General features: G+C 48.2%; 1 protein-coding gene across 2 annotated transcripts in view; it reads right to left on the bottom strand.

The window, feature by feature from the left end:
* The window catches only part of daam2 (dishevelled associated activator of morphogenesis 2), a 355,177-nt gene that overhangs the window by 75,272 nt on the left and 267,809 nt on the right, over nt 1-12,096 (bottom strand). For both annotated transcript variants that reach the window (XM_078212233.1, XM_078212234.1), the window contains exons 17-20: nt 8,732-8,816; nt 7,511-7,617; nt 4,097-4,185; nt 2,659-2,827 (exon numbers count right to left, since the gene is read on the bottom strand). In XM_078212233.1, the coding sequence (XP_078068359.1) occupies nt 2,659-2,827; nt 4,097-4,185; nt 7,511-7,617; nt 8,732-8,816 (450 nt within the window). The remainder of the gene's footprint in view (nt 1-2,658; nt 2,828-4,096; nt 4,186-7,510; nt 7,618-8,731; nt 8,817-12,096) is intronic.

Genomic DNA, 12,096 nt, shown 5'->3' with positions numbered 1-12,096 from the left:
GGTTAGCACTGCTGCCTCACAACGCCACGGACCCGGGTTCAATTCCGGCCTCAGGGAACTGTGTGAACAAAGATCAGTACAGCTCAGGAACAGGCCCTTCGGCCCTCCAAGCCTGCGCAATGATGCCTTCCGAAACTAGACAGGTGAACTTAGAGCTTGGATGTTGTTGCTCTTACAGAGACGTGGTTGAAAGAGGGACAGGATTGGCAGCTAACAGGCGGAGTAGAGGAGGATGTAAAAGGGGTGGGGGAGTTGCATTACTGGTTAAGGAGAATATCACAGCCGTACTGAGGAGGGACATGTCGGAGAGTTCAGGCAGCGGGGCAATATGGGTACAGCTCAGGAATAGGAAGGGTGCAGTCACAATGTTGGGGGTTTAGTGCATGTCCCCCAACAGCCAGCGAGAGATAGAGGAACAGATACGTTGGCAGATTTTGGAAAGATGCAAAAACGACAGGGTTGTTGTGGAGGGTGATTTTCACTTTCCCTATACTGATTGGGACTCACTTAGTGTTAGGGGCTTGGATGGGGCAGAATTTGTAAAGGAGTGTCCAGGAGGGCTTCTTGTGTGGAGTTTACACGTTCTCCCCGTGTCTGCGTGGGTTTCCTCCGGGTGCTCCAGTTTCCTCCCACAGTCCGAAAGAAGTGCAGGTTAGGCGGATTGGCCATGCTAAATATGTGGAGTTATGGGGATAGGACGGGGGAGAGGGCCTGGGTATGACACTCTGTCAGAGAGACGGAGCAGATTTGATGGGCCGAATGGCCTCTCCTGCACTGTAGGGATTCTATGATTTTGAAGAGTGGTGAAAGATGTGACATTGTAAAGAGGGTTCAGCAGGAAAATTGCAGAGTGAAATGGTAAATGTTATAGGGGCTGTCCCGGACAGTGGGGAGGGGAGAGGGAGAGGGCACACTGCTGCCTCACAGCGCCAGGGACCCGGGTTCGATTCCCAGCATGGGTGACTATCTGTGTGGAGTCTGCACGTTCTCCCCGTGTCTGCATGGGGTTTCTCCGGATGCTCCGGTTTCCTCCCACAGTCCAAAAGGTGTGCTGGTTAAGTGCATTGGCCATGCTAAATTCTCCCTCAGTGCCCAGGTTGCCAACTCTGGGTGGCCATTTTACTGGAGGTTTCCTCAAGTTTCCCAACCAATCATGCAGCCTTTCCCTTCCATCTTTAATACATTGCTATCTAATAAATGAAAACGTATAAAGACAATGATAAAAATACAGTTGTTTTGATGCCTCTGATGATTTTATTTTCAGCTGGGAGATGCGTTTGTACTTTCTGGCCACTCCAGGTCAACCCTGGAGAATTGGCCACTCTGGAAGTCATGACTGAGTTGTCTTTGTGACAGGTTTGTACGCAGTGCAAACGTAGCCTTTGCTGCAGCTCCTCACAGGAGATGGCCCTTCGCAACTGATCTTTGTCCTCAGATACTGGAGCCAACAGGAGAGGCCACCTAGATTGTTTGCGCTGCCGACGAGCAAACTGAGGGACAACATTTTTGAGGTATTCCACTCTCCTCAGGCCATCGGCAAGGTGAACGTTGTCCATGGCTCCAATAACAAAGGGAAGAGGGTATGGGATGAAGCTCGGAAGAGGTAAGATGATTAGCAGGCTCGGAATGGACTGACAAGAGAAGTTGAAGGAGAAAGACAACATCAGTCTCTTTATAGGGGGAAATGTAAAGACATTTAAGCAAGAAAATGAATTGCAGTATATACAGGACATAGAATGTACAGCCATTACACCCAGCTAGACTATTCCGATGCTCTATCTGGACTGGGCATCGACTTCAGGAAGCGCAGAGGAAAACATGCCCCTGTCTACAGCAATGGGGATGAAGTAGAAAGGGTCGAGAGCTTCAGGTTTTTAGGTGTCCAGATCACCAACAACCTGTCCTGGTCCCCCCACGCCGACACTATAGTTAAGAAAGCCCACCAACGCCTCTACGTCTTCAGAAGGCTAAGGAAATTTGGCTACAATTGTCCGCTACAACTCTCACCAATTTTTACAGATGCGCCATAGAAAGCATTCTTTCTGGTTGTATCACAGCTTGGTATGGCTCCTGCTCTGTCCAAGACCGCAAGAAACAACAAAGGGTCGTGAATGTAGCCCAATCCATCACGCAAATCAGCCTCCCATCCATTGACTCTGTCTACACTTCCCGCTGCCTCGGCAAAGCAGCCAGCATAATTAATGACCCCACGCACCCTGGACATTCTCTCTCCCACCTTCTTCCACCGGGAAAAAGATACAAAAGTCTGAGGTCACGTACCGACCGGCTCAAAAACAGCTTCTTCCCTGCCGCTGTCAGACTTTTGAATGGACCTACCTCGCACTAAGTTGATCTTTCTCTACACCCTAGCTATGACTGTAACTCTGCACTCTCCTTTCCTTCTCTATGAACGGTATGCTTTGTCTGTATAACATACAAAAAACAATACTTTTCACTGTATACTAATATATGTGACAATAATAAATCAAAACATCTATTTCTTTCATGTGATCTAAAGCTATGCTTTTCATCTCATATACCCATTATGGCAGCAAGTTCTGAGTAAAAATGTATCCCCTGGATTCCCTATTGCGTATTCTATTTCCAGTCACTGAACCCAATGGACTGAACATTCTCTTTGCCCCATTTCTCCCATACCTGTCAATGCTTGATTTGGTGTCTCCAATCTTGTTGAGGCTGGAGATTCTGAAGCCAAATGCATTGCCCCTCTGCCCTTTGTTCATGTAGTTTCCAAAGGCAAGGACCACCTCCAGCAGCTGTTTCAGCCTCTTGCTCCGACAGAGCTCTTTGGATGCCAGCAGGATCACTGAGGTACGGTGGGGTTGGAGGGAGAGAGAGAGAGAGAGACAATAAACAGGATTGCAGCCACCTATTTAGAACAAAATAATTTGCTTGTGTTTTCCAAAGAACATTCACACTGTGACCATATCACTGATACCTGGACCCTGCATTCTCCATATGATGGGTGGCAGGGAATAGGTTTGCAAATGCAATCCAAACTGCCCCTATATGGAGCTACTGAGCTCAGCCCTCTCACCAGGGGAGAGCTGCCCTCAGAGCTGATCAGTCTGCCAAACTGAAGGAGGAGGACAGGATCAAGGTAACAGTAACGCTTCCTAACCCCAGGGACCCGGGTTCGATTCCCAGCTTGGGTCACTGTCTGTGTGAAGTTTGCACATTCTCCCCGTGTCTGCATGGGTTTCCTCTGGGTGCTCCGATTTCCTCCCACAGTCTGAAAGACGGGCTGGTTAGGTGCATTGGCCGTGCTAAATTCTCCCTCAGTGTACCCGAACAGGCACTGGAGTGTGGTGACTGGGGGATTTTCACAGTAACTTCATTGCAGTGTTAACATAAGACTACTTGTGACACTAATAAAAAAAAATAACTTCACTGTGGGAATAACGTGAACCAGGCCAACAGAAGTGCAGCATGGGCCAGAGCAGCACACACCGTTAAAAATAACTCAGTGCTTTGGTCTAACATAACTTAAAGAGCAGACAAATGTATCAGTTGGCTGAGCAAGTTGGATAAGGAGTGGATTGAATGGAAGTTGAGGTCCAAGGATATCATTGGTCATAGATTCCCCTCACCAGGGTCCATGACTTTCTGTCTGTGTGGAGTTTGCATGTTCTCCCCTTGTCTGCGTGGGTTTCCTCCGGGTGCTCCAGTTTCCTCCCACACTCCAAAGATGTGCGGGTTAGGTTGATTGGTCATGCTAAATTGACCCCAGTGTCAGGGGGAATTAGCAGGGCAAATATGTGGGGTTACGGGATAGGGTCTGGGTGGGATTCTTGTCCTGACTAGTATATCAGCCATCTCTCCCCAATCCATCCACCAGTCCACAGAGACAGAAAACCAGGACACAGCCCTTTAAGTGGCAGAATGCAGAGCATTTATCAAATGATTTACTACTTGTTGTAAATGTGCCTGCACTGCCAGACCCGCGGGAAGACAAATGACAAGTGAAGCTCCGCAGCTGCTCAGACCCACTCCAACAGGCCAGTTAAATGTTATTCCACAAAAAATGCTTCGATGTGTAAATATTTATCCAGACCAATCCCTTCAATGGCCTTACCTTCGATCTTTGGCTTTGCTTCCGCGAGTCGCTCGGCAAACTTCTTCTTGAAGAATAAAGCTTGCAGGCGCTGTTGGTAATGGTCGATTCTGCGGGATTAAGGGACAGAATTTAGATCCATAGCTTTGTTTAATTCCAGTTCCGGAACAACAGCGAGAGCGAGTGAAGCTCTCCTCTAGGGGCTGAGGATAACAGGATCGGAAAATTGGTCTGTAGACAACCACCAAAATCTTAGACATGGCAACTAGAAGCAGGAGTAGGCCATTCGGCCCTTCAGGTCTGCTCCGCCATTTATTATGATCATGGCAGGTCATCAAATTCCTGTTGCCATTTAGGCCAGTGGGATTTCACAGTCCCGCTGATGGCGCACCCCAACCGTGGGTTTCCCGGTGGCGAGGGGTGTGCTAATTGGAAAGCCCTGTTGAAAACAGCTGGACTGTAAAGTCCAGCCGCCAGCGAGCAGTGCGCCACCTTTGACTGCCATGAAACAAGCTGCTGAGGGGGTGGAAAATCCCACCTTACGGGTTTATGATTCCGCTGCGTATCATACACAAGAGGAACACGTTCCCTGAGATCTCACCTTCGCTCTGCTCTCTCTGTGGCCCTCTCTTATCATCTCCACACCTCAGTTGTCTTTACTAGATTCTCCCGCGTCACTCTGCGTCACTCGCTGCCAGTTTGCAGGTGGTTCCCACCCTCTGTTTGTTCTTTTACATAACTGAGACGGTGGGCAGAATTTTCCCATCCTGTCCGCCATGGGAATCGTAGCAGGCGGGACACGGACCAAGCAACGGTCTGTTAACCTCGGGCTGAAATTTCCAGCCTTGGGGCGAGCGTGGCCGGAAAATCCCGCCCGATATCCTGCATGTCACTTCCTGTTTCCAATTCTTTTTAACCTGTTCTCAGGCTATTTAGCCCATTCGCAGTTTGGGTGCATTTAACCTCTCATCTCGCTCCGTTCTAATGGGACTGGGTCTATCTCTGCTCAAATTGGAAAATTAACCATTTTAGAAAGAAAAGCAAGGCATATCTGTGTATAGCACTTTGTGTGACTTTCAGATGTCTCTTCAGAGTCAGTGCTTCCTCAGAATCCTCCCCAAAAGGAGGTTGACCTCTCCCCCTTGCCCCCCCCCCCCCCCACCCCCCACAAGTTGACACAGTAAAAGCTACTGTGCTACCCATTTAGCAGGCAATATTGCGATGGGCTGGGACCATTGATTGGTCACTTAAGGGCCTCATTAACCCATAAGACATTGGAGCAGAAGTAGACCATTTGGCTCATTGAGTCTGTTCCTCCATTCTATGAGATCATGACTGACCTGATGTGGTAATCCTCAACTCCACTTTCACACGTTATTTCCATAACCTTCAATTCCCTTACTGATTAAAAATCCGTCTATCTCAGCCTTGAACTCACTTAATGACCCAGCCTCTACAGCCTTCTGCGGTAAAGAATTCCATAGGTTCACTACCCTCCGAGAGGCGAAACTCCCCCTCATTGCCTGTAAATGGGTGACCCCTTACTCTCAGATTATGCCCTCTGGTCCCAGACTGTCCCACAAGGGGAAACAGCCTCTTAGCATCTCCCTGTCAAGTCCGCTGAGTATTCTAAATATCTCAATAAGGTCGCCTCTCATTCTTCAAAGACAGATAGAAATATAGAAACATAGAAACTAGAAGCAGGAGTAGGCCATTCAGCCCTTCGAACTTGCTCCACCATTTATTTTGATCATGGCTGATCATCAAATTCAATATCCTGATCTCCCCTTCCTCTTATATCCCTTGATCCCTTTAGCCCCAACAGCTATATCTAATTTCTTCCTGAAAATCACACAACGTTTTGGCCTCATTCTGTGGTAGTGAATTCCACACATTCACTACTCTCTGGGTGAAGAAATTTCTCCTCATTTCACTTCTAAAAGCTTTACCCCTCATCCTCAAACTATGACCCCTAGTTCTGAGAACATTCTTTCTGAATCTACCCTGTCTAACCCTGTTAGAATTTTATAAGTTTCTATGAGATCCCCTCTCACTCTTCTAAACTCCAATGAATACAATCCAAACTAACTTAGTCTTCCTCATATGACAGACTGGCCATCCCAGAAATCAGCCTGATAAATCATTGCTGTACTCCTTCTATAGCAATGACATCCTTCTTCAGCTAAGGACACCAAAACTGCACACAATACTCCAGGTGTGGCCTCACCAACACCCTATACAATTGCAGCAAAACATCCCTGTCCCTATACTTAAATCGTCTCGCTATGAAGGCCAACATACCATTTGCCTTTTATCCTGCCTGTTGTACCTGCGCGCTTACTTTCAGCAACTGATGCACAAGGACTCTAAGATCTCGTTGAGTATCCACCTCTCTCAATTTACACCCATTCAAGTAATAGTCTGTCTTCCTATTATTGCTACCAAAGTGGATAACCTCACATTTATCCACATTATACTGCATCTGCCATGCACATGCCCACACACTCAGCCTGTTCAAATCATGCTGAAGCATCTCTGCACCTTCCTCACAGCTCACCCTCCCACACAACTTTTTATCATCTGCAAATATGGAGATAATACATTCAGTTCCCTTTTCCAAATCATTACTATAGGTTGCTAAGTTAACTGGACTATAGCTAGCTCGCTGTTTTTTTGAATAAGGCCCAAAAGAGGTGGGTTATAGGTCATTGCCCCTTGTACACCTCGCTCATAAAATGGGAAACAGGTTGGTGCACGCAGGCATGACATTGTACTTTACGGGCCTCCCCTGCCTTCAGAGCTGTGTAAGAAGTCTCACAACACCAGGTTAAAGTCCAACAGGTTTATTTGGTAGCACAAGCCACTAGCTTTCGGAGCGCTGCCCCTTCACTGGGTGAGTGGAAGTTCTATTCACAAACGGGGCACATACAGACACAAACTCAATTTACAAGACAATGGTTGGAATGCGAGTCTTTACAGGTAATCAAGTCTTAAAGGTACAGACAATGTGAGTGGAGAGAGGGTTAAGCACAGGTTAAAGAGATGTGTATTGTCTCCAGCCAGGACAGTTAGTGGGATTTTGCAAGCCCAGACAAGTCATACACGACTTCCAACCATTATTTTGTAAATTGAGTTTGTGTCTTTATATGCCCTGTTTGTGAACAGAACTCCCACTCACCTGATGAAGAGGCAGCGCTCCGAAAGCTCGTGGCTTGTGTTACCAAATAAACCTGTTGGACTTTAACCTGGTGCTGTGAGACTTCTTACTGTGTTTACCCCAGTTCAACGCAGCCATCTCCACATTCAGAGCTGTGGACAGAGGCCTGTTGATTAGCATGGCCAATCAACCTAACACCTGGTCTGCGGCTCACCACAGACAGACAGCGCTAGGGGGCCTTGTGACACCCGTTGCCCTGTTGCGCTACATTGACAAACCTGCTCATCTCATAGAGGAAGCGATCTGCCCTCGCCATGCGGTCAATCTCATGCTTGTGTTCCTCCAGAAGGTCGATGTCGCTCTTCTCGGGGATGAACTTGAGGAGCTGCGGAGGGAGTCATTACAGCGATTAAGATTCAAGGACCAAAGGATAACAGCAGTCGGACAACATGTTTCTCAACCTCTTCCATACTGTCAGGGGAGCTGAGTCAAAGTAATCAATCCTGGGAGCCGGCTGATTGCAGTTCCATTGACCAGAGATCAAGTTGGCCTGAATCAGGCAAGACCATAGAATCCTAAAATCCCTACAGTGCAGAAGGAGGCCATTCGGCCCATTGAGTCTGCACTGACCACAATCCCAGCCAGCCCCTATTCCCGTAAAGCTCATTTACCCTGCTAATCCCCCTGACATTAAGGGACAATTTAGCATGGCCAATCAACCTAACCCGCACATCTTTGGATCGTGGGAGGAAACTGGAGCACCTGGAGGAAACCCATGCAGACATGGGGAGAATGTGCAAACTCCACACAGACAGTCACCCGAGACGGAATTGAACCCGGGTCCCTTGCGTTGTGAGGCAGCAGTGCTAATCACTGTGCCACCGTGCCACCAAACCTAATGGCTAGCTCTGTACCCATGGTGACAGAAAGCTTATTTCCTGCAACCGATATCAAATATCAGTTCCTTTCGTAATGATCTAGTGGATCTAGGCATGCAGATCCAAAATCCCCTGAAGGTGGCAACTCAGATGGACAAGGTGGTCAAGAAGACATATGGCATGCTGGCCTTCATCGGTTGGGGCATTGAGTATAGGGATTGGAAAATCACATTAGGGGCATCATGGTGGCACAGTGGTTAGCACTGCTGCCTCACAGCGCCAGGGACCCATGTTCAATTCCGACCTTGGGTCACTGTCTGTGTGGGGTCTGCACATTCTCCCCGTGTCTGTGTGGGTTTCCTCCGGGTGCTCCGGTTTCCTCCCACAGTCCGAAAGACGTACTGGTTTGGTGCACTGGCCATGCTAAATTCTCCCGCAGTGTACCCGAACAGGCACTGGAGTGTGGCCACTAGGGGATTTTCACAGTAACTTCATTGCAGTGTGGCTACTTGTGACACTAATAAATAAACTTTAAACTGTTCCACCTTGTGATATTGGGTGCCCAAAGTGCTCTGTTCCATTCTATTTGACACAATTTCACAGAAGGATCTGCGTTCTTACTTGTTCCAGCATATCCTTGGCCAAGTCCTCTTGTTCATCCATTTGCAAGATCGCATGCTTGATTTCCTCATTGGTCAACTTTAATCTAACAGGTCAGGAGAACATGGCAATTAGATTTCACACCCATTCCTTCTGACAGTCACATCTCAGCAATAGGAACTCAGTTCTCATTCCCCTCTCTAAGCCAGACTTTTTAAGACTTGCTCCATTGTGGAAATGCCTCACATTGTTCAATCTCCAGAATAACCATGGGCTAAATTTCCAGGGGTCACAGAATCTTAGAATCCCACAGTGCAGAAGGAGGCCATTCAGCCCATCGAGTCTGCACCGACCACAATCCCATCCAGGCCCTATCCCCATAACCCCATGCATTCACCCAAGCTAGTCCCCCTGACACTAAGGATCAATTTAGCACGGCCAATCCACCTAACCCACACATCTTTGGACTGTGGGAGGAAACCGGAGCACCCGGAGGAAACCCACGCAGATACGGGGAGAATGTGCAAACTCCACACAGACAGTGACCCAAAGAACAAAAAGAACAAAGAACAGTACAGCACAGGAAACAGGCCTTTCGGCCCTCCAAGCCTGTGCCGCTCCTCGGTCCAACTAGACCAATCGTTTGTATCCCTCCATTCCCAGGCTGCTCATGTGACTATCCAGGTAAGTCTTAAACGATGTCAGCGTGCCTGCCTCCACCACCCTACTTGGCAGCGCATTCCAGGCCCCCACCATCCTCTGTGTAAAAAACGTCCCTCTGATATCTGAGTTATACTTCGCCCCTCTCACCTTGAGCCCGTGACCTCTCGTGATCGTCACCTCCGATCTGGGAAAAAGCTTCCCACTGTTCACCCTATCTATACCCTTCATAATCTTGTACATCTCTATTAGATCTCCCCTCATTCTCCGTCTTTCCAAGGAGAACAACCCCAGTCTACCCAATCTCTCCTCATAGCTAAGACCCTCCATACCAGGCAACATCCTGGTAAACCTTCTCTGCACTCTCTCCAACGCCTCCACGTCCTTCTGGTAGTGCGGTGACCAGAACTGGACGCAGTACTCCAAGCCGGGATTCGAACCCAAGTCCCTGGTGCTGTGAGGCAGCAGTGCTAACCACTGTGCCACCGTGCTGCCTGGGTCAGTTGGTGTTACTCTCAACTCTAAGTCAGCAAGTTGTCAATTAAAATCTCACTGCAAAGATCTAAGCCGGCACTCCAGGGGCAGTGCAAAGGAAGAACTGCATTGTTGGAGATGCAACCGTCTGGGTAAGGTATCAAGCTGAGGATCTCTGCACCTTGTCAGGTGATCCTGTGCTTACAGTTCAATCTTCACTCATTTCAATGGAGGTGAACGGGGAACAAGTTCTATAACTCAGCCCAGGAGACAAGAACAAAATTTACCCCACTCAATGTGGGGCAGAAATCACCCCGGAACGTCATCACAGCTCTCTTCACCCAGAGAGTGGTCAGCCGATGGAATTCATTACCGCAAGAAGCATTAGGAGGGTAAATATGTGGGGTTACAGGGATAGGACCTGGTGAGATTGCTGTTGCAGGCTCAATTAGACCAACTGGCCTCCTTCTGAACTGGAGATTCTATGATTCTCAAGGGCAACCAGGGATGGGCAATAAATACTGGCCTAGCCAGCGACGCCCATGTCCCACAAATGAATAAAAAAGAAACTGGCCATTCACATCGTAACTGTGGGATCTTGCTGTCTATAAATTGACTGCCATGTGTGACTGCATAACAACATAATCTAAACTAACTGATTGCAGTGCAGGATGAGAAAGGTGATAAATGAATGTAAGTTCCTTCTCTCTCAATGGTAACTCAAACACTGACTATTTACAGAAACATTGAAACATAGAAGATAGGAGCAGGAGGAGGCCATTCGGCCCTTCGAGCCTGCTCTGCCATTCATCACGATCATGGCTGATCGTCCAACTCAATAGCCTAATCCTGCTTTCGCCCCATAACCTTTGATCCCATTCGCCCCAAGTGCTATATCCAGCCGCCTCTTGAATATATTCAATGTTTTGGCATCAACTACTTCTTGTGGTAATGAATTCCACAGGCTCACCACTCTTTGGGTGAAGAAATGTCTCCTCATCTCCGTCCTAAATAGTCTACCCAGAATCCTCAGACTATGACCCCTGGTTCTGGACACCCCCACCATCGGGAACATCCTCCCTGCATCTACCCTGTCTAGTCCTGTTAGAATTTTATGAGTCTGTATGAGATCCCCTCAATCATCTGAACTCCAGTGAAAACAATCCTAACCGAGTCAATCTCTCCTCATACATCAGTCCCGCCATCCATGGAATCAGCCTGGTAAACCTTCACTGCATTCCCTCAAGCGCAAGAACATCCTTCCTCAGAAAAGGAGACCAAAACTGCACACAATATTCTAGGTGTGGCCTCACCAAGGCCCTGTATAATTGCAACAACACATCCCTGCTCCTGTACTCGAAACCTCTCGCAATGAAGGCCAACATGCCATATGCCTTCTTTACCGCCTGCTGCACCTGCATGCTGACCTTCAGTAACCTTATGCTCCTCTTCCCTTCTCAACGTAAAACGAAACAAACCTCAGAATCCCCAAAGCCAATGAAGAACGGTCACTATTAGACTGAGGTCAACCTCACAACTTTTATCCTGATTGAGAACAAATGGATCAGTCTTGTGGGCACTAACCTTTCTGACCCGTTTCTAACACGGGATGGGTGATAGTCACACCGAGCCCCCGGCGGGATAATAAGTGGCCTGGTGAACATTCTTGGCTTCGTAGGAACAGAGAAATGAGGAGCAGAAGTCGGCGACTTAGCCCTTTGAGCCCGCTCCGCCATTCAATCAAAGAACAAAGAAAATTACAGCACAGGAACAGGCCCTTCGGCCCTCCAAGCCTGCACCGAATATGTTGCCCGACCTAAATAAAACCCCCTACCCTTCTGGGGACAATATCCCTCTATTCCCATCCTATTCACATATTTGTTAAGATGCCTCTTAAAAGTCACTATTGTATCTGCTTCCACTACTTCCCCCGGCAGCGAGTTCCAGGCACCCACCACCCTCTGTGTAATAAACTTGCCTCATACATCTCCTTTAAACCTCGCCCCTCGCACCTTAAATCTGTGCCCCCTAGCAATTGACTCTTCCACCCTGGGAAAAAGCTTCTGACTGTCCACTCTGTCCATGACCCTCATAATCTTGTAGACTTCTATCAGGTCACCCCTCAACCTCCGTCGTTCCAGTGAGAACAAACCAAGTTTCTCCAACCTCTCCTCATAGCTAATGCCCTCCATACCAGGCAACATCCTGGTAAATCTTTTCTGCACCCTCTCCAAAGCCCCCGCTGTGGAGGC

This window comes from Mustelus asterias, chromosome 5 (assembly GCF_964213995.1).
Source record: "Mustelus asterias chromosome 5, sMusAst1.hap1.1, whole genome shotgun sequence".
NCBI classification, from domain to species: domain Eukaryota; kingdom Metazoa; phylum Chordata; class Chondrichthyes; order Carcharhiniformes; family Triakidae; genus Mustelus; species Mustelus asterias.
The sequence above is the reverse complement of the archived record's forward strand: the minus strand, read 5'-3'. Positions and strand labels throughout refer to the sequence as shown.